Genomic DNA, 26,906 nt, shown 5'->3' with positions numbered 1-26,906 from the left:
TACTCGCAGACATTTTACTATTAGGGTGAGCATTGTGACAGACTAAATGGGCACCACATTCAGTGGTATGCTTGCCTCATTTGAAACAAACACCTTGAAGCCACGCCCACACGTTTAGGAGCCCTGCCCCCTTGTCATACCTCTTTTATAGATTTGAAAACTGTATTGAAATAGCAACGGGGAAAGGAAAGGACCTTCCTTGCAGTTGTTATCTTTGTAAAATATCTATGTTCTTTTTTTTAAAAGCAATCTGTATTATTAAAATTAAAATAATTATCTAAGACTGAAAATGACATTTCACTAAGTTATATACCAGGCTTTTTTTGAACTTGGAACGATGAAAAGCTGAGCTGGTCTGGAAAGAATTGAATTCAGTGACTGTCACCAGACCTGCCTACTGTTGAAAATCAAAAACCCTGAGATTTCTGCTTTTTGTGGCATACGCTTGCCACTGCTCCTCGGTGTCAAAAATTGTGCCATTGCCTTAACTAAGGGATGTGTCTAATAGTAACATACATACACACGCAGTCATGCCAACATTTGTAACTATTTAGGAACAATAATGCAACAATGCTAGCTTAGCATCAGCACATGTAATTAATTTCATTTGGGCACACTTACAGATATATATTAAATTATCCTCCATTTTGTGCAAAGACAGGGCTTATATAGTTCACACTAGAAGTGCCACGGATAAGACTGAGAAGGATACACTGATTTGTCCAGGAATACGCACACTTAAGTTAAATGATGAAGCTAGGAAGCTAGGATTTTTGACCAGTCCACAGCTTGGGACTTGACCTCTTGTTTTCTCAGGTCTAGTTGGTAGAAAGGTGTTCGAAGTGTGGATTTAAAAGTGGTTACTTGAAAAGTGCATAAACAGAAATAAACCACATGATGAACTAATAAACCCTTACACAGTAAAATGTATTCTTTTCCTTCCGTCTTGATTGCAAGACTACAACTACCAGACTGCAAAGTAATATGTATCATGTAAGTGATTACAGTTATCTTAGGCTGTGAAGTCTGGGGGATTGCAGAGGCTCAGATTTAAGCCCCCTCCCACCCGCTCACGCTGCATACTATGTCCAGAACTTCTCTACTTCTCTGAATGTGTATGACAATGAGAGGCAATGCACCAGGGCAAGGGACGCAAAATTAATTCGACTTTGTGCCGATGATGTCCGTGTGCAAAAATATGCACCAACTTCATCGGGCACCAGCTGTTCGTTGCATGCACGCAAATGAAGGACTATCCATCGAAATAAGAAAAAATTGGTACGCTCAAGAAATAGTAACACATGAAACCTATAACATAGACATCAGGGGAGCCAACTTTTGAGTTTCCTGGTGGGTGCCGGTGACCATATTTTCAGGACGTTCCATTGAAAGTATAGGAACATTTAGTGCAGATAGCCTTTGGTGGGCAGGACCCAGAACACCGGCGTGCTCAGCGCCGCTGATAGAGATGAAGTTACGGTTTGCAACAACAAAATTGCAGGTTGTCACGATAAACTGTTGTTCCTTTTGTAAATAAATGCCCTGGCTCATATCTCCAAAATCTGTGTTCCTCTTTCCCTGTGATTGCTAACTCTGTTCTACTGTTTTGCAGGAGCACTGGATTTCGCCGGCCAATGCCACCCATATTAAGCCTATGCACCCGACCTCTATCCATGGGGTAGAGGATATGATCCGCTTGGGGGACTTGAATGAGGCTGGGATTTTACGCAACCTGCTCATTCGCTATCGCGACCACCTCATCTATGTAAGTACCGTATTGCGAGCTGTTATTTCGTGGCGTGTTTTCTAGTATCGCTTGATAGGTCCCGTGGTAAACATGCAAACATAAAGAAAACCTTTGGTGATCAGTGAGAATGGACAAGTGTGTAATGTTATTACTATGATATTTATTGAGCACGAACCTAGCTTCGGAAAGCAACGGTTCGCTTTGCAAATCATTGTGGCAAGGACGCACTGATTGAAGCAGAGTAATAGAGGACCGGTGGGGTGTGGGGTGCAATTTGGCAGCACGGGTTCTTCAAGAAACCAGGAGCTGAAGAAGCAGCAGAGGACATACCACTCTGTCTCAGGTATAGTGTGGAGTGGAGAACTTGAGAGTGGATAGCAAAACTGGGTGTGTCAGTATGTGCATGTGCTAGCCACACTGGGAATGAAATGTAGTTGAGTTCTTTGACCAATGATATCAAACCGGACCAAGGATCAAATTGAGTGTGACTGTATGTGGGAGGCAAATTTGGTGCTCCGCAAGGGAGCTATACTTGTCCACAAAACTCAACACTTTAATTTGTAAAGGGTAACACATGATCCTACTAGAGGCCTCCTGATAGTCACGAAGGCCATTCATTCCCAAAGCTATACAAGTGCTCATTTATCTAAAGCAAATATTGTTTGTCCATAATGTTACGATTCTATGAAGAATAGGACACTGGGTTTTGCCAACACTAATATCTTATGGGAACGGGGGGCCTTAACACAGCGTTATCACTGGACCTGGAGAGTTTGAAGTGTTCTGGAAGGCTGATACCGCCTCTGCGTAGGATGGCCTCCCAAGGCAGCAGAGGTGATGCATCAGGCAGGGTGAAAAGTTTGCACTCGCCACTAGCCACCGGCTAGTGATATGGGACTCTTGGCGAGTAAGAAATGGTGTGCTGTATGTATAGAACGGAGGTGATGAATGACTTCTTTATGGCTGGCTAGTAACTTGCAACTTGAATTGTTGCCCCCTGCTGATCCGGCTTCCACGTTGTATGTTTTGGTGAATATTTGTAGGACACCCAATATAGTATAGCACATGAATGTACCTAACTTTCCTCTGTCTATAAAGCTGCTTCACAAAACGTTATGGTTCTTACATCTGAAAAACTAGTACATGTGGTCGATGGCTCTCGGGTTTTCGTCCATTACCTATCTGACCATTCTGCTGTAGTAACCAAGTTCCTTTTGCAGCCAGAGCTTGTCAACCACCGATGGTGGAGGATCTCTGGGGGGAAATATACGTGCTTTAGAATCTTGGTGGTCACGCAGGCCTTTCATGGTCTTTATCGGGAAGATATGAACTTCTAAGAAGCTTATTTGAGGTCAAGATGGCCTTTAGAAATTTTGAAAGGCTTTTGAAATTCCTTTGAATTCCTAGGGTGGAAAGTCTGTTAAACATTAAGATGACAGAGAAAGGCAGGTACACGTTCTGTTATGGGTGCTTGGCAGGATATTGACATTGTTATAGATTGTTTTTTTCTGGGGTGGAGGGTACCCCAGTCCGAGAGCACCCGTGTGCCTGACTCTCCTCGTCAAAGCAAGGCTATAGTGGTCAAACGCATAGCATCACAATACAGCCTGCGTACGGGTGAAGGCACGGCATGTTTCTTGTCCGTGTCCGCGTTCTCCTGTGTTTACCTGCCTGTGAGCACATAGAAGTAGGCCTCAGAGAGCTGTGGATGTGTAGGGCCTGTTTTAGTCTTGAATGTTGTATTGGTAGGTTTAGCTCCTCTGTGCACTATCGGGTGTTTTGGAGGCTCTGATCTTTGTACTGCAATGCATCTACCTTCTTCATTGCAGAATGAGGTTTAGCCTCCAAGCGTAAAGGCAATATCAAGGCCGGCAAGTAACATTGTAACAGGGAAGATTGAGACTTCCGCCTAGTGACACCCTATATTTAGCAGTTTATAACAGTATGCAGGGTAGAGCAATAAACACCTGGTAAACAGTAGTAGCGTACCTTTATACAATTACTACATAAATAATGTACCATTGCCGCTGAGCTAATTCCTAGCAAGTGCAACCCACACTCCAGACATCTAATTAAAAGTTAATATGGTGCTTCAAGCTGCCAAAGTGTACAGATTCTTGTGCACAACTCATTCTTACTTATTCACTTTAACTACTTACAGTTTAACTTTACACATACTTACTTTTTAACTTTCACACTTACATGTGTAGTTGTTGGGGTCAAAAGTTGTGTCCCTTAGTTCGATTATTAACCCTTAGGTAACAGAACAGCAGGGTTAGGTGATGCACCCGCACAGATCGGAGAATAACGCTATAAATGATGCCTTAGTTGTCAGGATGTAGGCCGTGTCTAGACGGTACTGCGTGCTATCTGCTGCTCGTGCACTATTCTGTGTACGCGCGCTTCTTCCCACTCAATCCGACCTTACCCCTGAGCCCTGCAGCACAGGCAGAATCCAAGAGCAGCAGAGTTCAGATGTCACGGTCGTGAGCACTGGACGCCGGGGACACCGGAAATGCTCAGCCGGAAGTTGGGAGAACAGGGAGCTGTTATCTAATAGCCTATGTCAAAACCTCCAAGTCCTGCTGCCCTTTTGGATAGCTCTGTCATCATGGTGTTAGATTTCATAGACGCGCCTGGACGGTCTCGCTGATGTTGAATAATGAAGGTGCTTATTTCTCACGAGGCTGAGGAAGAAACCAGGTGTGTGTGGGCATGGCAAACTGCCTATCAGTGACACTGCATCAGGGAAAAGCTGACTGGCTCTGCAGTAATTGCTTTTAAAATATATTATTTGTGTATAATGTATGTTATTTCTAACACACACTATGAACTTTTTATGAACTGTCATAAAGCCATTCAGAGTCCTCAATACAGATGTGAGTTGATAGTGGCCATTAGCTGTATTTAAATGTGTGCAGCTAAAGCCCACAGCCTTTCTCTCATCCACCCCCCCCCCCCCCAACCGCCCCCGGCTTCGTTCCTACCACTCCAGTGAACCCTCAGGGGATTTATTTTCTGGGTTTCACTTTCTGTAAGTTCCTAGTTTCTGCCTTCTGAGTTAATCAGGGGCATGATAACATAAACACTGGATGATTTCTCTGTGACGTATTATCAATCAAAAAAAGTCTCTCAGTCAAAGTAATAGTTCTGACACTTTAGGTTAACTAAAGACGAGGCAGCAAACCACAGGAGGGCCTCTGTGTGATTTTCAATAAAACAAACATTTTCTGGGTACAAATAAAAGTTATGTTGTTGTAAGGAGAAGTGTCTCTGCCTGGGTGCTGTCCTGGAGGTATTTCAGTTACTCACTGCTGTATGGGGTTTAAGTGACCCTGCAAATCTTGCTTGCTTCCGGATTTCCCTGGTCGCAGTCGACTTCATCTGATTTTTCTGCCTCAAGAAAGTACTTTGCTATTGGGTCTCAGGGCCTGTGTATGTCCAGATATTAGGCCTAGACAGCAGCAAGAGGTATGTCTTTGTGCCTCCAGTTGCGACCCCAGAATGCCTCTAGTCCTGCCTCGTGATACTTCTTTCTTCTCCGTGGAGGACCTATTTCTACTTCTCACAACCAACCCTGCCTCCTTCTGCCTCCGCTACTATCAAACAATCTTTCATAAGGGAATCAGAAACTCCTTGCATCTGCACCGACCACTCCTATACTTGCTTCTTATCTCCTCTGCTTTGTTGTTCCACTACATGCTTGTTACTCCTTCTTGCCCCATTTCCCTTCTCTCCAGCTTTGGTCATGGCTGCCTTTCTACTCCTGGGCTATTTTTCTACTTCTGTCTTACTGAGGGATCACACCTCCCTTCCTCTACTCCTTTCTGTCCCCTTTCATCCTTTCGGGTCTTTCTTCTCCTCCTTAATTCCCCTTTATTTTTGGTCATTTCCTCCTTACTTTCCTTGTATCTCTAAATGTTTTTGAACCCTTGTGCTCTACAACTTCCCCCCTTCTACTTGTATTTCTCTCTCCATCCTCCTGCCCTTCCTACCTTAACCTCCTCTTTTCTCCCCATCATTTTTTCTTCCTCCCCAACTGCACGTCCTCCTGTTTTATCTCCTCCTCCAGCCTCCTGCACCTTCCCTAAACTCTCTCCAGAAGCCCACATCTCACCCCACCCCCACAATCCTAGGCCTACCTTCCCCGCGAGACTGGCTTAAGAGGGCTGAACAAACTCTTACCACTCACTCTGGTCTTGCCCTGGTGCAACCGCTCATAAAATGAAACTGGGAAAGAGGAGGTTCGTTTCAGCACAGCCGCATAAGCATGCGCGTGTGTCTTCCTCTTCATTCATCTCGGGCTTTTCTGAAACATGCACTTTTATGAAGTTTCATGTGAGAGGTGCTTCTTAGTCTGCCAGGGGCATAAGGGGGACTTTATATTCTGGACCCATGGCTACATTTTGGTTCAGTGCTGCCGGGAGGGTATTATTTTCCCCAGGTACCTTTATGTCTCAAGGATCGCTTAAAGGTACAGCAGAAAAGGTTGGCTCCATGTGACAAGCCACTTCCACACAATTAGGGTACAGGTGAGAGAGCCATGGGGGTTATTCTGGCACAGCGTCGCTTAGTGGCTGGCGGCACCAGATACCCCTGGCACACACCCCCTTCACTCTGAGTCAGGCAGGGGACTTTGTCACATGATTGTTTTTATGTTAAAAGCTGGCATGAGAGTCTGGGATTTGGGCACCTGGGCGTCCTGCTTCAGCAACAGAGTTAGAAGGAGGAAATGTCCATGTACATCTCAGAAAAGGGCACATGATGATGATGGGGTAGACCATTATGTGCAAGTGGGGAGTTGTTTCAAAACTTGGTGGCTTCCTGGCAACTAAGATAGATAAGCTCATTGAGCTCTTGTTACAGGGTTGGACTCTAACAGCAGAATTAACTTTTCACCCGTCTGATGTTAAATAATGAGTACTGTTGAGTTTAGTAACAGTACCATTTATAATCTGAAGTACTTTAAGAAATTGAGCGTCTTATTAATGTTAGATAAATAATATTATACCATGCAAGCATCTGTCAACCCAGGTAATGTATTTGGAGATGGATGCCTAGTGAGCATCATGTGTAAAGTTGATTGTAGGGGGCTGCATAGGGCAAGGGAGATGACTGTTTTCTGCTGGGATGTGGTAGCTTTGGAGTTTGCAGGAATCGCGATTAAATCCTTTTGAATCCAGCTGGTGGGGATTGGTCCTGCCACTGCTTGGCTGTCATTCCATTTATCCAATTGGTACTCAAGTACTCCAGAGTAGAGAGATTTTTTTTATTTTTAATTTTGGATTCACAATGGTGTCTGCTGAAACGAGTGGTGGTGCTTGGGCTGTTCATACTTGGATTCAGGTGCTATCAGCTACCTTTACACTATGGTTGCCTGAAATACGCCGTGTAACTGTATGGTGTCATGAATGACAGGTGGCAATCCCTGGACTAGCTATCCTATGACATCTGGAGCAGGAGGCTGGAGAGCCTTTGAATAAAGCCCTCATAAACTAAAGTGCAGGAACGTTCTCTAGTCAATACACCACCCGTCCAAGTTTTACATGCACAGTCCAGGTTTCCTACTCTATCCCAGTAATTTAAAAATAAATCCTTACAGGAATTATGCAGAACACCTGACTACCTTCCACCCTGTCAGGAGGAGAAGCAATCTCTAAAGCTGGCCCTTACCCTTCTGCCTCCAAAGTTGCAGATGATAATCCTTTAGGTCCAGAAAGACACATCGCCCTAAAGAGATATAAAACTGCGCCTTCGGTTGGTCAGCAATGAGCATTAGAAATTCAGAAGCTGGGTTGATAAAATTAAGTTAGTGTTTTAAAAATTCCACAATGTTGTTCACTTGAAAACAAATACTAATTTCCCACCCACCCACCCTTCTCCTTCTCTGGATACCTTGAAGTCAAAGCAGCAGGATTTCGGGGTGCAACGTTTTCCACTCCTGAGCTGCCTCAGCTGAAACAAGACTCCTTAGATTACTTGGATAATCAAAGGGAACATGCTTGCCATGACAGTCAAGATTCAACTCAGAAGGTTTTACAGTTGGGGTGAAGATTGTGGGGGGGGGGTTAACAAAGGGAAGCTGTTTGGGAGGGGGCACTTTTTGGTTTTTTTACCAAAATCATTGTTGTCCTCCTGCCCATCCACTCTCACTTGATCTGGCTGAATTGTCCCAGTTGTCCTATCGACTGCAGCTGTCTCAAGGCGTGGGAGGCTGCGACTGTGATTGGTTCAGGCTATCGAAGTCGTATATGGCATGTGCTGTACAGGTTTCTCCATTCACCGTGCTCTGCTTATTTCTGCATTAGGGATCCCAGAATACTACTTGACCAGGTTGTATCAACAGATCACTTGGAATCCCAGGAGAGATCCGAGGTATCTTTCACAGCAGTGGAGCCACCAGGGTGATCCCTGAACTTGCACACTTATGTGCGCACTCATATTGTGATTGAATTGTTAATGTGAACTTATACAATGAAAGAATGAGTAGATTGCTTCATGAAAAAGACTGCATTCTCTTTCAAAATCTACGCAGCCTAATGAGTTCAGAAGTGGATACAAGGTTTTCTAATGCAGAGGGCAAAACCTCTATTTGAATGCAAAGTGAGATCCCACTATTCATTTGAGGTACATCACCCACCCATTGAAAGCTCCAAATCTACCCTGTTCATTTAGAACAGGTTTCCCAGAAGTGTGTCCAGTGGTTACTTCCATACAATATATCCCCCGACTTCTCACCTGGTTGTGTCGAAGAGGGCTCGGTGATCTCCTCAAAAATAATCTTGCTGTATTGTCCTATGATTCATTTCTAGCAGAGGGGCTTCCTCTTGGCAGCTGTCCACCATTTAATCATTTTTAATGGTATGCAGTGATGTTATCGAATAGATAACAAAGAATGCAATTTTAGACGAACGCAAAACATCTAGAAAAAAATAAATTTTAGGAGACTAATCAAATGTGGTTGGGAATAGGAATAGTAGTTTTACCGGTGGGTAAAAAGTATTTTTTAAAAAGGAGGTTTAAGGGGGAACCCCCCACAAAAACAACAAAAAACACAATGGTCCTCATTACAAGCATATAACCAGCCCATTACAAGATGAATGGGCCGGTATTTGCCCATTCGCGGGTGGCGGTATTGCGGGGCTCCCGATCCCCGTTCTGCCCTATAGGGCAGAATGGAGGTGGGGTGAATGGTTGCACCTGCACTGTTGATAATGGTGGTGGTGCAATCACGAGTTCTGCTCGCTGGTGCCGCATAGCCTGCCAGGTAAGACCTGGCGGGCTGTCAGGAACCCGCTAGCAGAACTCGGAATGCGGCGGGATGGTATGAACGTGCCTGTGCCTTACCTGCACCGTTCACACCGTTCCCGCCACTATTATAATGTGGCCCAATGTGTTATTTTTTTGTAGATGTTTGTTCGTTAAAAATTGATTCTTTATTTTCTCATTGGATAAAATCACATGTAACCTTTTTTAATCCCTCTGTGTTACCAATGAGAGAAGCAGCCCATCTGGCAAGACCACATCCTCTCTGCAACAGAATACAAGCTCCCCAGACATGTTCCTGACGTCTGGACCTCATCAGTCATATGCAATTTGACTCCGTAGGCACGATGTGCATGAGATTCATGGCTGGGTGTGTCCCATCTAACTTATGGAAATTCACCAAAAAGACCACACAGTGTTCGAGCCAAAACATGTCATTGCAAACCTCCCACTGAATGCTAAGGTCATGGGCAGGGCTCTGGTCTGTTGGCTACAGGATTGATTGCATAGCAGGGTTACTGATTATGTGGCCCTTGAGGTATTTTGGACAACAGTTCCCATGATCTTTAATCACTGACTTTTCTGGCTAGGGATCATGGGGGTTGAGGTCCCAAACATCTGATGGGCTGCATAATGAGTAACCACGCTTTATAGTAATTACTGTCTCTCCCTGAATGGGTCAGTGAGACCATCTTCCTGAGACTACAATGACATCATGAGTCTAAAATACTGTGCTGCAAAAGGTTGCAGAGTGACATGGTTCACTGCTGGGGTCCCGCAATCTATGTGCAAAGTTTAACAAATGTGGTTGATCATCGGGTGCTCCTTAATATGCAGTGCATGCTTAAGAGATTATGTGTTGGAACAGTCTACAAATATCAAACGCTGACTCTTTCTGAAAGAAAGGGCTGTTTCGTTTATACATTTATTTTAGCATTTAGCTGGAATGTGAACTAAATACGCGCAGCCAGCAGAACGAGGCACATGTAGTCATTGTAAAGACTCGCATTTATAATTGGGTATCTCGTGTTCATATTTTGGTATACTTTAAAAAAAAAACACTTTGCATTGTTTCTATATTGTGCTCTATTGTGTTAACCTTTGGATTTCCCTTAGAAAATACACTGCATTGTTCTGTATTGTGCTCATAGCTAGGTATCCTAACAAAGCGCAATGCGTTGTTGTGTATTGTGCTTTACTGTGCTCACATCTAGGTATCCCTAAGAAAGTGCATTGCATTGTTCTGTATTGTGCTCTATTGCGCTCACATCTAAGTATCCCTAAGAAAGTGCATTGCATTATTTTGTATTATGCTTTACTTTGCTCACATCTAGGTATTCCTAAGAAAGCACATTGCATTGTTCTGTGTTGTGCTCTATTGTGTTTCCCAGCTAAGTATCCCTAAGAAAGCGCATTGCATTGTTCCATATTGTGCTTTGTTTTGCTCACATCTACATATCCCTTAGAATGCTCATTGCTTTGTTCTGTACTGTATTGTGCTCTATTGCGTTTCACATCTATGTATCCCTAATAAAGCACGTTGCTTTGTTCTGTATTGTGCTCTATTGTGTTTCACATCTAGGTATCCCTAATAAAGTGCATTGCTTTGATCTGTATTGTGCTCTATTGCGTTTCCCATCTAGGTATCCCTAAGAAAGCTCATTGCTTTGTTCTGTATTGTGCTTTATTGTGTTTCACATCTAGGTATGCCTAAGAAAGAACATTGCATTGTTCTGCATTATGCTCTATTGCGCTCACATCTAGGTATCCCTTAGAAAGTGCATTGCATTGTTGTGTATTGTGGTTTACTGTGCTCACATCTAGGTATCCCTAAGAAAGTGCATTGCATTGTGTATTGTACTTTATTGTGCTCACATCTAGCTATCCCTAGGAAAGCACATTGCTTTGTTCTGTATTGTGCTCTATTGTGTTTCACATCTAGGTATCCCTAATAAAGCACATTGCTTTGTTCTGTATTGTGCTCTATTGTGTTTCACATCTAGGTATCCCTAATAAAGTGCATTGCTTTGATCTGTATTGTGCTCTATTGTGTTTCACATCTAGGTATCCCTAAGAAAGTGCATTGAATTGTGTATTGTACTTTATTGTGCTCACATCTAGCTATCCCTAAGAAAGCACATTGCTTTGTTCTGTATTGTGCTCTATTGTGTTTCACATCTAGGTATCCCTAATAAAGCACATTGCTTTGTTCTGAATTGTGCTCTATTGTGTTTCACATCTAGGTATCCCTAATAAAGTGCATTGCTTTGTTCTGAATTGTGCTCTATTGTGTTTCACATCTAGGTATCCCTAATAAAGCACATTGCTTTGTTCTGTATTGTGCTCCATTGTGTTTCACATCTAGGTATCCCTAATAAAGCATTCATCTAGGTATCCCTTATAAAGCACATTGCTTTGTTCTGTATTGTGCTCTATTGTGTTTCACATCTAGGTATCCCTAATAAAGTGCATTGCTTTGATCTGTATTGTGCTCTATTGTGTTTCACATCTAGGTATCTCTAAGAAAGTGCATTGCATCTTTCTGTATTGTCATCTATTGTGTTCACATCTTGCTATCCCTAAGAAACACATTGCGTCATATTGTTCTCTATTGTGTTCACAACTTGGTATCCTAAGAATGGGACTGTATCCTTCGATGTGGTGTTTCACATCGAGGTAGCCCTAAAACAGCGCATTACATTTCTCCATAATGTATTGTTTTTCACATCTAAATATTCCTAAGAAAGCATTTACTTGTATTGTACTCTATTGGGCTCACATCTAGGTATCCATTAGAAGGTGCATTGTTTCATATTGTGCTCTATTGTTTTCACAACTTGGTATCTCTAAAAAAGTGCAGTGCTCTGCGTTGTACTCTATTGTGCTCACATCTAGGTATCCATTAGAAGTTGCGTTCACATTAAAGTATCCCAAAGAAAGCCCATTGCATTATTCTAAAATGGTATCTCACATCTAAGTATCACAAGATAAGACACAACCCCACACATCCAGCTGCTGTTCCTCAACTCTGCTCCCTGTCCTCTATTACGTGATCCACTCATACCTTCAATCTGGAGACACACTGTAACATGCAGGATGCAAGCACTGAAGACTCGCTGCGGGCAGCGCAAACGCTATTACCGCTGCATTTAAGGGTTGTCGTGTTTGGAGTCTTACCTCCAGCTTTTTGCTGGAGGTAAAAATCTCCAGTTTCCGCCCGTTTTTGGTGCTATTAGCGTGCCGCTAATGGCGCCAAGACACTTGGGGAATGGCGCTTAACCACCATACCGTTACTTGTGATCCAGCGCTCATAGAGCCGGACCAAGTAGCGTTAACGCTGTTTGCATTGACGGTTTCCCAGCACAATTACTGCCGGGATAACGCCAACCTTGTGATGAGGCCCCAGTCTGGTATTGGTTCACCTTCCTGTACCAGCAGCATGCATAGCTGCTGGTCCATTTGTCCTTCCTATTCCAATCACTTTCAGTGAGGTTGGGAAGAGGAGGTTCTAGCCCTTGGCCTCTCCCCTAGCATCTCAGCAACCAATAAGAGGGCGCAGAAGGCTTTGGAGAAAAACAAAGGACGGCAACTTCACAAATCATTCATGGCTCCAATTGAACCATGTTTGCTTTCTCTACATAGAGCTGTCCCTGCAATCTATAACCAGGAATCAGAACAGTAGCACAAGGGGTACCAAGGGAGTTGAAAGGATGGATGTCAGTGGTACCAGTTGGTACCTTTAGCGACCCTTAAATGATGCTTATGATGTTCTCTAACGAGTGTCCAAATCATGATAATTTGATATCGATAATAATCCGGGTCGGACTGGGCCATAAAATTGTCTCAGGCACCAATGAAAAAGTAACCTACAGTTGCAAATGGCTATTCATTCCTTTTGTGACACTGTTTGAAAAGTACCCAAGGGGGAGTTTTTTGATAAAATGTGATGCAAATTGTGCATTTCAAAGAATATTTATTCAGCTACACTGGTCAAAACTACTAGCCACATAGTGAAGTAAGTAATAAAAGTGGCTCACATTGGCCAAAAAAGTGGCCCACTTTGACAAAAGAAAATGGCGCCACACCAGCATTTTGTGTTTTTGCTTCGGCCGTGGGCCTATTGCCCTGTAGGCCAGTCCGAGGCTGATGATAATATCTATCTGTAACCATATTGCATTGTGTCCCAAGCTCTCCCAGATGCCAATAAGGCATGGGTGGATGCACCTTTCTAACAGACAAGCCTGCCTATGATTGGAATGAAAGAGATGCACGTGTTTGGCAGGAGAAGTCAGAGTGCCATGAGATGCAGGTGGTGATCAGTGATGCACTCTACACATAGCCACGAAAACTAATACATTGGGCCTCATTACGAGGTTGGAGGCAGCCATGGCGCTATTAGCTATTAGCGCCATGGCTGCCTCCAAAACCCCTACGACTCCGGCCTGGTGAATGGAGCAATTACCGGTCCATTATGAGGTCGGAGGGACCGGTAATTCCCCATTCACCAGGGCCATTCCCCATTCCCATTCGAGCCCCCATTGTGGTACCATTATTGACCCAGGTATCCCTTTGCGGGTCCCGCCCTTAATGCCTGGAAAAAGCAGGCGTTAAGGAAGGACCCGCAAAGGGAACTCGTAGTAGGGTGGTAAGGGATTACCGGCACCGGTGCCCTTACTAGTGCCGGTAATCCCTTACCGCCCACCTCGTAATGAGGCCCATTGATACACGTGTGGACTAGCCAAATGTCCCAAAACATTGGCTGATGATATTGCAAGCAACATAAATACAGCAAATGTTACAATTTGCAAGAGAAAAACACATGCTTATATTGCACACATATTTGTGCCTGAACATTACCCGTAAACTAACATTGAAAGAACTTTATTTGTGGAGCATGTTCTGAAAATACAATGCGCAACCTTCTATGTTTACATAAATAGGCAACCGATAAGTTTGTCAAAATAATCCATTCTATGTATTTTATTGAAGCATACACGAAAATAATTAATCTATGAAACAAATAAAACAGCCAAAAAAAAACAGACTGCTTATTAAAATCAGTTACAAAAAACTAATAATTATTTGAATAAAATATAATGTATTTCCTTAAACAAGGTGCATCAGAAACCAATGTATCCATCATGTAAAGTAATGTTACATAGAACAGGAAGAAGTGTTTCTTTTCCCAGCAAAATGCTTGATACAAAGAGAGTTTGTGCGCAGCCATACTACATAAATGAGGTTTTGTTAAGTTATGCTATCTTGTATCTGTATACTGTATCTGGGAAGTACTCTTGGCGGGCTTCTCATCATCCAGGTGTATCATTAATGTTTATAGCAATGGAACTATCACGGCTCGGGGTCCTCAGCCCAACCTCATCTTTGACCAGTGTTTGCAATCCCTCTTTCTGTCCCCCATCCTCCGACTGGTGTACCATGCCCATGGACCCCTCCTCCCCAGCTTTCAAAGGCAATGACATCTTGCATCCAGGCACGATTATTGCTCGCTTTGCTATCAAACACTCTGCCAACATCTGCCTCCTCCTTCAAGACCTCGTCCTAAATTTCCTCACACTTACTGAGACGTGGTTCAATGCCAGCTCAGTCAATGCTTTTGACTCCCTTCTCCCTGATGGCTACAAGATCATCTCCAAGCCTCATTCTAACCATGCTGGTGGTGGGGCTGCCCTTCTCTTCCCTGAGTGGGTCCCTTCTTCCCTCATGCCCAGTCAGCCTTACTCTTCCTTCTAGAGCCCGGTTTGGAAGCTGGTCATTTCTCCCACTCCCCGCTGACCATTACCACTATCTACAGGCCACCTGGCTCTACCACACTGTTCCTCTCTGAATGGACTGATATCTCCTCCTGTCTCCTCACATTCTCCTCTAAACTCCTTCTGCTGGGTTACTTCAACATCCACCTTGACTCCCCTAACATGGAATCCACTCTCTTCCGTGACCTCTTCCGTGACCTCTTCTGCGACCTCTGCACCTCACTCTCCATCTCCATTCTCCCCTCTGGTCCTACCCACTCGGCTGGACACACGCTCGATGCACACACTGATCTTTTGCTCTCCTGCCCACTCATCACCCCACTCTCCTGGTCAGACCATTCTCTCCTCTCCTCTGACTGGGGTCCTCTCTGCCGTCTGACTACAGATTCAGATGTCAGCTGCTGCCTTCGCATCTACCTTCCTTTCCCTTCTCCCCACCGCAGACTCTACCTCTGACTCCGCTCTCAGCAACCTCCACCTTGCCATCACTAATACTCTTGACATCCTTGCCCCAGTCATGAGGATCCGCCTGAAACATGCCTCCAAGCATAACACCTGGTATGACTCTGAACTTGCATCCTTTTAACGCAAGTGCAGAGCTGTGGAACGGAAGTGGCAGACCTCAGGCTCAACCTCTGACAAACTGGCCTGTCGCCTTCGCCAAAAGGCAATACCGATTTTTCATTTGCTCCAAGAAAAGGGCACACATTCAAGCTTGCATCCCTGGTGCATCCAACAACACGGCTGAACTCTTTAAAATCTGCAATTAACTAGCCAACCCTTCAGCAACCTCCACCTCACCTCTTCCATCCCAGGCCCTCTGCAATGCACTGGCCACACACTTCACTGCACAAACTCAGGACATCCTGAGCACCCTTGATTCCCTTTCCCCCTCCCCTTGCCCCACCCTCCTGCCACCTATGGCATCCCATCCCCCCTCCTCCTTTCTCTCCTCCTTCTCGCCTATCACATCTGAGGAAGTCACTAAAGCTGTCTGCTCTATGAAGGTCGCCTCCAAACAGGTCTTGTCATGTTCTTCCAGAACTATTAAGGACAATATTGCCTCTCTTGCACATGCACTGGCTGATTTCTGCAATCACTCTTTTGCTACTGGGTCTTCCCCTCTTCCCTCAAGCACCCTCTTGTGCACTGCCTCCTAAAAACAACTTCTGCAGACCCATCTTGCCGGGCTAACTTCTGCCCTCTGCCCCATCTCCATCACCCCCTTCCTTGGAAAACTCTTGGAGAAGCTGTTCTTCCCCCAACTGACCCAGCATACTGAGCTTGTTGGTTGTCCACACAACCATCAATCTGAATTCTGAGCATCCAGAGACACGGAAACTGCTCTTTTGAACACCTGTGAGGAACTGCTTGCATCTCTTGATTCTAACTCTCCAGCTGTTCTCATTCTACTTCATCTCTCCCCTGCATTTGACACGGTCAACCACTCCATCCTCATAAAATGGCTCCACAATACCCTAGAAATCTCGGAGCGGGCACTGGACTTGCTGACCTCCTTCCTCAATGACCGTCCCTCCCAGACTATCCTGGGCTCTTTCTCCTCTCCCACCTCTGTCTCCACCTGTGGCAGAGGTCAACCTTTCCCCCTGGCTCTTTAACATCTGTCTTGTTCTGCTTGCACACCTAATTTCCACATTCTCCCCTTACTTCCAGTCTTATGCAGATGACACACAACTCTTCTTCAAACTCCCCTCTGATCCTCTCCTTACTTCCTCCATCATTCCTGACTGCCTATCTGCCATCCAGTCCTAGTGTGCCGCCAGTGATCTCTGCCTCGATTCCAGAATGACTGAGATCCTTCCCATTGGGACTCCTGCTCCCTCTTCCTTCCCCTCATCTAAAGCCAAAAACCTTGGAGTCATTTTCTTCCTCCCTCACATACAGGACCTTGGCAAGAAGGCCCATGTTCAACTCCACTTCCTCAAAGGAATCCTTCCTGTCGTTACTTTCCCCCAGAAGCACAACGTCTCTAGAGCTTTAGTACTCTCAAGGCTAGACTACTGCAATAGCCTCCTCCTTAATCTACCCTCTTCCTCCCTATGTCCACTGCAGCTAATCCAGAATAGGCCTGCAAGAATTATCCTTGGCCTCAAGCCCAGGAACCGCATCTCTCCAGCCCTAAAATCTCTCCACTGCGAGCAAGGCAGACCGCACGATGAGACCGCTATCCAGGGTAGCAGTTCAAGAGTAGAAGAAAATCAGTGAGAACCGAAGGGGTGACAAGGAGAGAAGCCACCATGCCCTTTTCGACCCAGACCCACAGACCCACAAAGCCTCAGTGAAAGGAATCATTAGACCACGAACAATAGCCAGTGTGTGTTGCAGCAGATGTCAAATGGTACACAGAGCCCTCCTACACTGATAATCAGGGCAGGGAGAGATGCTTGCTACCGTGGTACTGTCCTTGACTCCAGGGACAAGAAAAGGGACAAGAAAAGCCAAGCGGTTCATCACAGCCAGTGAGTCCAAGGAGGACTGATAAGAAACCAAACTGTGTTGAACAAAAGTTGTGAATGGCAAATTAAGGGGAAAACCAGCTGCAGAGGGGTCGGGCACCACATGGATGCTCACTCGATGGACTCTGGCTGATTCCCCTATTGTTCAAACTACTGACACCATAAGGCCCTAAAAGAGCCACAAGGAAAAGGTGAAAGTGGTCATACAGGGGTCTAGCAAAATCCCCTGTACAGTCGTCCAGCACGTAATTGGAAAGAAAAGGGAGACAAATCCTGCATAATGAGAAAGGATAAGGAACTGTGTGTTTGGCAAGAGTGAACCCGATGGAGGAATGCTGAGAGAAGGGTGTGAAGCGTGATGCCCCAATGAACATTGTGTTGTAGAAAAGAGACTTAATCACCGAAGACCCTGATACTTGAGAATGGAACTGTAGTCCCGTGCTGGGAAAGCTTGAGTGTGCTACGCTCAGGAGTCCCGCCTTGTCCCGTGCTCCAAACATAGAGAAGGGAGATCCCTGGCTATAACATCATGATTTATCATTTGTGAACATTCTTTCTTTCTAGTGAACACTATCCCACACTCTTTTTGTATTTAGTTGTAAGGATTGGCAATAGGTTTTTTTTAGTGTAGACCCTTTTATTTGACAAGACTTGACTGATTTATTATTATTTGATGGTCCTAGCTTGCACCCATCTTAGATTTAGGTTTAGGTTAGGCGTTTTTCCAACCTACCTATACAGTTTAATAAAACATCCTTGCACTGTGATCACTTGTGTCTGTCTTTACTGTTGCCACCATGAGTTCCTTACAGCCCCTCTGAGTTTAATCCAACGAATATCGTTGGTTTTCACTATGTACTTGAGAATGACTTTGAAACCCCACGTTAATTTGTTGGTAAAATCTGCTAATTTCCATCTTTTTGCTTAGAGATTCGTTAAACCTTTTGTTTTACACAAACATTTTCGTCTCTTAATCTTCGGATAGATTTTGGAAACTCGATTTTAATGGCTATCCCCCAAATTGCTATGTCTCCACTACAAGCAGTTTTTCATGCGGCTGTACGATTGGTTTTTGGGGCACAAAATTGTAATCATACAACCCCCATTTTGCTGTCTTTTCACTGGCTGCCATTGGAAGGTAGGATTATTTTTCAATTGATATATATTGTTTGCAAACTGATTCGTGTTATTTGGCTGAAAAGTGGAAATCTCATGAAGTTCTAGACTCCTTCGCTGCTGGAACTGCGTCCGGTTAGAAGGTTTGAAAATCAAATGCACACCCGCCCTGAAATGGCCCTTTTCAGGGGCAGCAGCGTCTCTCTGGAACTCCTTGCCACCTGATTCATGTAAACTTTCGGAGTATTTGAGGTTCAGGAAAGCATTAAAAACACGGCTTTGGAAATCTGTGTTTCGGCTGTTTTTCCTACCTTTACAGGTAGATGTGTTTAGAATGTATTCCTGATTTTATTGGCCTCTGTGTTTTATTTTTTTTATATTTGTGTTGTATTTTAATATATCTTTATTATATATGTACATTTCTAATGACGTGTTCAGATACATTTGTGTCTTGTCGGAGGCTTTCTAAAAAATTTAAATAAATTACAGTCTCTTGGAATTTATGTCAGGAGAATAACTGCATCAGGATTGCTGCAAGACAGAGTATGATAAAAAGCATTCCTTTGCCACTGCTTACCATCAGCATAATATTGCCTTAAACAAAGCCGCAACAACCCTTCATCATGCTGACTAAAAACAGGCAAATACTCCCAACAAAAGAAATGGGGGGATAAACACACCCAAGACATAACTGGAATTCATGAACATATGAAAGCTTACCCCCCTGCTTGCATGTACAAAGTTTCACTGATATTTTCATATCAGTGGTAACTTCAGAGCAGTGCTGCAGGAAGGAGCTATAGTAATATCACTGCCTGATCTGATGGGAAACTTTAGGGAAAGAATTAATCTTTTAATACATAATGAATTAGTAGGTGAAAAAAAGTATAAATTACAAAAAGATATCCCTTTTAGAGTTCATTATATTTCTGCTTGCCTAAAAAGTGCCCTCCGCCCCCCATTGGAGGTGAGTTTAAATGTTGACTCTTGAAAAATCATTTTAGTCCAAACTTCATAAAATAGGAAGTAAAATACATCCACTTCAGAATCTTATCTGGAGCCATGAGTATAGCCCTTTCATTTGAAGTGTACTGAATGTGCTCATAATCTGGACTACAGTTATTTGGCCCACCCTTCCATACTCAAGCCTTAACAAATAGGAACCTCACTGATATCTTCCACAGTGGGCCTTAAACAAAATCCTATGAATCTGCCATATAGTTTGTTAGCTACACTGCTCAACGGTATACTCTCTGCAGTACCTTCTCCTGTAACTATGGGGGGTCCTGCTACAATTCATTGTTAAGAGTTAAACAACATGAAGGAGATGTTAGAGCCTCTATTGAAAAGCCACAGCCGCAGAACACAGAAAGAAATCAGAAGGTGCACTTTCATAGACTGCCATTAGATGCTGCTGTCCTTCAAGGCAAAAAAAACAGTCGCTTTCCTTCACTGAATGTACTGACAAAAACCGAATTTTGAAAGTGACTAATTTGGTCCAAGCAATGTGCTACTGTGCCGCAAGACCGACAGCCTCCCCCATCCCCACTCACTCCTATACTTTCTTCTAACTTTAGTGGATAGACCTCAGTAAAAAGTGAGATGGGAACCTTGGAATATTGTACCTCTTCGGCATTTACTAGGATATTTGCAAGTCCACACTACTTTGCATGCAAACAAATATTTAGGATGTTATGGACCAGTTTAAGAAGAGCCAGAAAATGTCATGAATCTGAACATACAAATATTTTGCGGGACAAACAAGATCGATTGAACATTCTCTTCCTTTCAATATAGCTGGGGTGTATTTACAAGTGCTAAGTGAAGCCTTGACATGCAGGAAAGATTGGAGTTACCATACTATCACTTAATGTCTATGGACAAACCAACTCTGAAAATGTGGACAGCATTCAAAGTGCTAGAAGACCATTGTACATTTCTGAATATCTTGTACTGCCAGAAACCTTCCTATACCCATAGTCATTTGTAGACCAAGCAAATGATATGGCAATGTTGCTTCTCCCTTGGGAGGCTCATGTTAGCACTGCTAATATAAGAGAGACTGAGCATAGAATTTGCCTGCCCAACATCTTCAGAGGGCACATTAAATATGTTTCTATAGTGACCCTCATATTATGGGGGTATGGTAAACAGGGCTACAGTGGGATATTACAATTAGTTGGTATAAGTTAGAAAAAGCAAATGGCAGATACCTGCTGTGCCTGTGCATTATGAATGCTTGATAATGTGGTAATTGTCTATGTGTGCTGTCAGTGTTCCTTCAACGGCCACCCAGAGGGAAGCTAGGCAGGCACACATGCACACAGTAGAGGCAACACAGATTCAGATGCTTGTGAATAGGATTGGTTGTGTTTACGAACCTTGATGGGGTAAGCTGGCTCTTGGATTTCTGTTTTCATTGGGGCCGCTCTGCCTACTGCCGTTGCCCACGTGTCTTCCGGCCTTTGCAGAGACTGATGTCAGTCTCTTAAGGGGAGCCATACTGTTACTTAGGTCCTTCTCCCAGCCAATCTCATGGGGGAAGGTAATCGTCCCCATGTCGTTTGGGTACTGCCTCATGGAGCAGATGGCAGTGCCCCCATTGGTCTCCCCATCCCAAATTCTCAGAGTAAGGCTGGGCTCTTAGTCACAGTAGTCAGACTCAATGCAGATGATATAGTTGTGGCAAAAAGGGTATCCGTCAGTATCTTGGGACATCAATCAATCTGGATTCTATGTGAAGAAGGAGGTCTCGGTCATATTTTGATTTGTGTGACTGTAAAGCAGTAGTCCATAACGAAGGCGCTTGGTCATGACTGGAAGCTTCTTCTCTTTCCAAAGAGTGAATTGTATTATTATTTTGTATGTGTGAGAATGTTCAATTTTCTTTGCAGGCAGCAGCCATTGGTTGTTGCACGTGTGACGGATCCTACGGGGTACATGGCAGACTCTATGTGTGGGGAAGATAGCATAAGGAGAAGTCAGGACTGCTGCTTTGATCCAGTATAGTATTCATGGGTAGCGCGTTGAAATGAGGGGAATGTGAAAAGGGATTATTATTGGTAGGAAGTGAAACGTGTGAGGGAGTTTAAGGTCAGTGCTTGGGTGCAGGGGCGACTGTTATCGCAGGAACTGTCCCAATATGGCGGGGATAAAGCAGGAGCAAGATGGCTAAAGTCTGTATGTTTTTACTCAATAGGTTACTGCCCTCGCCTCACATAGGATATTTTCACGTATCTAGGGGGCACTTTTCCGGAAGGACAATCATAGAGTGCAAGCACTCCGAAGGAGAGCTACCAAGACAGTTTATGCTATTAATCAGATAGTCTATCAAAATGGATGGCAAGTCATTAACGTGCATGGCGAGAAAGAGAAAAGGGAGATGGGTTGGGAATTTTTAAATACCTTGTTGGTCTATGTGTGCAAAAGAGGAGATGAGGCTTGAGGACAAGGGTTCATCAAATAGTACTTATTGTGGAGGTCGGAAATAACACTGGGGGCTTCACGAGGTTAGGGGTCGGGGTTGCAACTTCTAACTTGGGTTTTCATAAAAGCAAAAATGGATTTAAAAAAAGAACAGCATTTAAAGAAATCATGGACAGGCACAGGGAGTACACCTACTTTAAGAGCAAGAAATGACTGTGCTGTCAAAAAGGAGGACAATGGGCCAGGTATTCCTATATGTTTCCAGTATGAATGATGCTAACGTTTGTTGAGAGTAGACTTGATGACTCGGAGTGAGTGCAGTGATACAGTGTTTCAAAGAATAACAGTGTTCTGAGGTGTGTGTGTATATATTGCCATCATCCATTAATGTTGTATAGAATGTACTCGGCAATGAATTTGCCCCAAAGTGGATTTCTGACAATCAAACTGAAAATGTAATCTAAAGCGGAAAACAAAAATAAAACAGAGAAATGACAACACGACTAGAACAGCGTAAACCAATATTAAGAGGGAAAAGAAACTAACCCCGAACTGGAGTCAGAAAACTAGATGCTGAACACAGAAAGCCGGACGCGCACAGGTGGACTCACAGTGCAACACCCATGACTCCAGGCCTGCACCGCCATAGGATACATGTAGATGTGAAGGTAGGAGGTCAAGCCGAGTCCAGCAGTGCAAGTCATCAAAAGAAAGAAGGGCTGTAGGGGATGCCCCATCGCTAGTACAGAGGCAGCGAGAAAGAATAGTTTAACCCGGTAGGCAACAGAAGCTCACCAGAGCCTCCCCCCACCCCTGAGTAAGGATGGAACCTAGCAAGCTCAGCCCTCCTACTACCGTTCAAGTGGGCAAACCGACGAGAGAGTCACGGGCCTGATGAGTATGTTGGGTCATAGGCCTAGGCAAAGTCACAATAGAGGGGTAAATACGAAGAGTCACTGGAAAATCATGAGCAAGAGAGGGAGAACTGGGGGAAGAGAGACCAAGCGGCTCCATCCCCTGCTCTCCCAAGACATTGCCACCCCAGCACCCCTCTGAATAGGCAGTAGGTCGATGAGCACAGAGCGCTCATAATGAGGACCAGTAAATTGGTTTCTTATGCCAAAAGGATCGTGTCTGCCAGAAATAAAGGAATTTGTTTTTTGGGGGATTCTACTTACATGAAAATGGCCAGCCATTGAAATTGAAAGATGGAATTGCATGCACTCACTACCCCCGAGTGCCCACTTTCTACTGTAAAATGCTGCTACTCCATACATGTTTCATGCCAGCAGAGACATACCGGTACTCTTTATTTTAAATGAAAGAAGCCTACTATGAGCATTAAATTGTCTTCCCGTTGCTGGCACTAATTGTGTTATCCATTGAGGGATTGGTGAATATGGTACCTGTTAATACATTTGATGTCTTTACATTGGTGCTAAGAGCATGGCTTTATGTGAAAATACCTCACTATAAAGGTCTCAGACGAAAAATACCAATTTTATTAGACCGTTTTTCCGTTGATTGAACATCTGGCATTGACGCCAGCCTTTCTTTTCTTTCCCATTTGTTTTTTTACAATTTAGGGGGGTTTCACCCCCGAGTACTCCATTGCTCCTCCCGTTTCCCCACCCCACTCCCCAAACTCTCCCGAGCTATTACCTTGTAATCGGGGGTTTTGCCCCCAGAACTTCCCTCTTTCAGACCCCGCCCCATCCCTCCCGACCCATTACTCCCCCAAACAGAACACATACATACATACACACACCAACACACACGTACACACACACGTACCCGTTATCCTCTGCATCCTCTTCCAGGTCCCGCTGAACCAGTCAGCCCCTGTGTGCAGTCGTGTGCAGTAGGGGCGTGACAGTTCCATTTAGAAAGGCCGCTCTGTGCGGTCACGGAGCAGTCTATCTAAATCTGTTTTTTAAATGTTGTTCTTTAGAACGACATCTTCACTTGGGCCCAAGAGCATCGGTGTAGTTCAGCATCATATAAAGGACCTCTTGTACTGATGTAAAGATCTGTCACTCTGTACAATGTTATTTGTATATCTGTCTGACTGCCTCTCTGTCACATTCACAAATCTGAAATCATTCCACCTCTTCATTTGTGTTAAAGTTGTGATCGCATTTTAATAACACTATCTGCATTTCCCCTTTTCCTTCTTTACCTGATTCCTCAAGACTAACTGTGGCGGGAGGGTAAGTACAGCCCCGTACAGTACTGTCATGGCGCCCGCCCTCAAGTCATACTGATGCTCTTCATTTCGCCATTTCGATAAGAGTGGAAAGTAGCTTGAAAAGTATGCCTCTTTGCATGTGCAAGGGCTGCATGCGCAGGGTTCACACTCATGTGTCACATACAAACTGCCAGACCATTCCACCTGTCCATGGGCATGACACCCACAGCATGACATGCGCAGAATAACAGTTGATCAAGTGAAGTCCATTCCATTGCACCATTCCAGATTCCACTTCAGAATGCTGTGCATCCCTGTTTAAGTGTAATGCTTTTGTCAAGATGTAAAGCATTTTCTGAGGAAATTCAATGGAGGTATGACATTGTCGTCGATGTAGGAGAATGATTATATAGGATTACAGACTGGTTTCCTAGCACCGGATAAAGTAACCTTAACTGTACCATATAAAGGCAGTGTAAGTCTTTGAGGACTTCTGTGACCTGCGACCACAAGCCTTTTTAAGACAGCACCATTCTGGACTGACTTGCAGCATTCTCTTTACGTACATATGAGGGTATTTACTTGTAAAATATGTTGCACACACCAAGCCCCCAAATCCAGATTCCCTCTACTTTCTGCACCTTATTCATTTTATGCAGTTTACTCGGTTTATCTCTAGCTTTTTGTCTTCTCGATACAGCAGTTTCTTCTTTTTGCTATTTTACTATTACTTGATTTCGTACTGCAACTTGTTTCTTTCATCTCCTGCATCTCAACCACTACATCATATTTTCTCTATATCTATTTGATTTATTTATTTAAAGCAGAGCTACGGATTACAGACAACCTTGCACTGTTCATCTTAGAAAACGTATTGAAAATCAGCAACTCCAATTATTCAAGAAAAGGTTACAACCGCAATTTAAAATTACATTTGTTTACCATTCATGATTCAACCCCAAAAGTACTGTTTTTAAAATATTATTCTCATAACCAAAATGTATCAAAATACTTCCTGCATAAATAATCCAGAGCCCAGCATGCAATTAGTACATGTTTTAGAAATTCCTCTTTTTGGTCATTACAAAAATTACAATTTCGAGTTTGTCTTGGAATTTTAGATCTTATCCCCACAATTACCTAAATCAATTTCAGATTTCATACAAATTCCTGAAACGTTCTTGCATATTACGATCTGGGAATGTTGAAATGTAATTTTGGGTTTCAGAACCTGGAAATAATAGTACATTTTGGCAAACCTTTTAGCACTTTTATGTGGTTATAACTATTAACCCATTCACAGATCGGCATTAACCTAACCATAATCCTCTTGTTATCTCCATAAAATAAAATATCTTTTTTAATTTCACTGTATTCATAAATCTCTCATACTTCTGCATACATGAAATGAATGCAATATTCATACCTAATGTTGGTTCCTTATTCAAAATTTCAGTAAGAGAATTTTCCACATTAGAGCATAATCAGTTTCCTTATGAAACCAAAAACATATGATGATTTCAAGTCAAATTCCGTTCTAATGGCTTCAACTGCTAAACATTGAGGGACACCAAATAGATACTGTAGAACTTTCAAATAACCATTTATTTGTTGGTTCTATCTCAATGCCATAAAGAATAATAGACACTATCTTCACTTGTAGGTCATTACTAACAGTTGCCATGAATTTCCCTCCAGGTCTGCATCCATTTTCTATACAATTTTAACTTAGATGTTTGTTTTTAACATTTTTAAAACATAGATAGGTTGTCTCTTACAAATTATGATCCTCAACCACCATTTTTTTTACTTTGGATTTTTACTTTGAATTCCACATTTTATTATTTTTATTATTATTGTTTTCTCAAATTTTCTCTATATCTCTATAGGATCATTCATTTGTTCACGCTTTCTGTTGATCTTGTATTTCTATTCCTGTTTCTCCTCGATGTTGCCTTTAGTTTCAAAATATTTCTCCTGTCATTAATCTTTTTAATTCTTCGTTTTTTGCCTTTGTGTTTCTTTTCTGCTTCGCTTTTACGTTTTTCTCAAACTCCACAACTCTCCTCTACTTCTCCTCCTGTTATATCAAATTGCTCTCACATCTGCGCCAGATCTTTCACAATCAATCAGTGATGCCACCTGCTGGGGCTACAATGGGGCATTGTGATGCCATTATATTCCTGTCATAATCTACAGTTGACTAGTTAAGTGATTTTTTGTATTGCAAATAATTTGTGACTTCACTCTTCCCTTGGATTCAGAAATAAACTGCTTAACAATCATAGAGCATTTACAGTCTCCCTTGTGTTGTACTTGGGTTACAGTGACCCTCATCTGAACTTTAAAATGATACTGCAAGTCAGAGGAGTTCAGTGAACATATGGGGTGGTACTCTGAGTACCTGTTTAAGGCAGAGGAACTCTCCGCTAACTTGCAATATAATTTTACATTTAGTTTGGGGGGAGGGTTATTTTTCATTAAGGGCGTTGGCCCCACCTCACTTGAAATTGCCAGGAGCTGGGAGCTATTTAGCTCCTGGTTATAGCCAAGGGGAGCCTGGATGGCTTGACACCAACAGCTGCCAGGAGCTACTTTTGACTCCTGAGGCACGTGGTGCCAAACAAACCCAGGTATGTGATATTTAACTATGTATGATTGGGAATTTATACACAGAACGATAAAAAACACACTTAAGGGACACGGTAAGCATATTGGATACCATGAAATGAACAAAAAGTTAGTTGGCATCTTCGGCACAGTTGGATTTGCTCTGCGCTCTGTACTAGCTCCTGGTTCCTCAGAGGTAGCTCCTGCCTAACTGGTTTTGTCGGATACCGAGGAGCTGATTTTTGCTCCTCGTCAGCAAATCGCAGTTTTGATCCTTGAATTCTTACAATAACATTTGTAATTCA

At 43.4% G+C, this 26,906-nt stretch overlaps 1 protein-coding gene across 6 annotated transcripts in view; it reads left to right on the top strand.

Moving 5' to 3' along the window:
• The window catches only part of MYO7A (myosin VIIA), a 1,239,317-nt gene that overhangs the window by 624,889 nt on the left and 587,522 nt on the right, over nucleotides 1-26,906 (top strand). For all 6 annotated transcript variants that reach the window (XM_069640000.1, XM_069639997.1, XM_069640001.1 and 3 more), the window contains one exon: nucleotides 1,613-1,765. In XM_069640000.1, the coding sequence (XP_069496101.1) occupies nucleotides 1,613-1,765 (153 nt within the window). The remainder of the gene's footprint in view (nucleotides 1-1,612; nucleotides 1,766-26,906) is intronic.

This window comes from Ambystoma mexicanum, chromosome 7q (genome assembly GCF_040938575.1).
Source record: "Ambystoma mexicanum isolate Mex_15411 chromosome 7q, UKY_AmexF1_1, whole genome shotgun sequence".
In the NCBI taxonomy this organism is placed as follows: domain Eukaryota; kingdom Metazoa; phylum Chordata; class Amphibia; order Caudata; family Ambystomatidae; genus Ambystoma; species Ambystoma mexicanum.
This window is presented reverse-complemented; position numbering and strand designations above follow the sequence as displayed.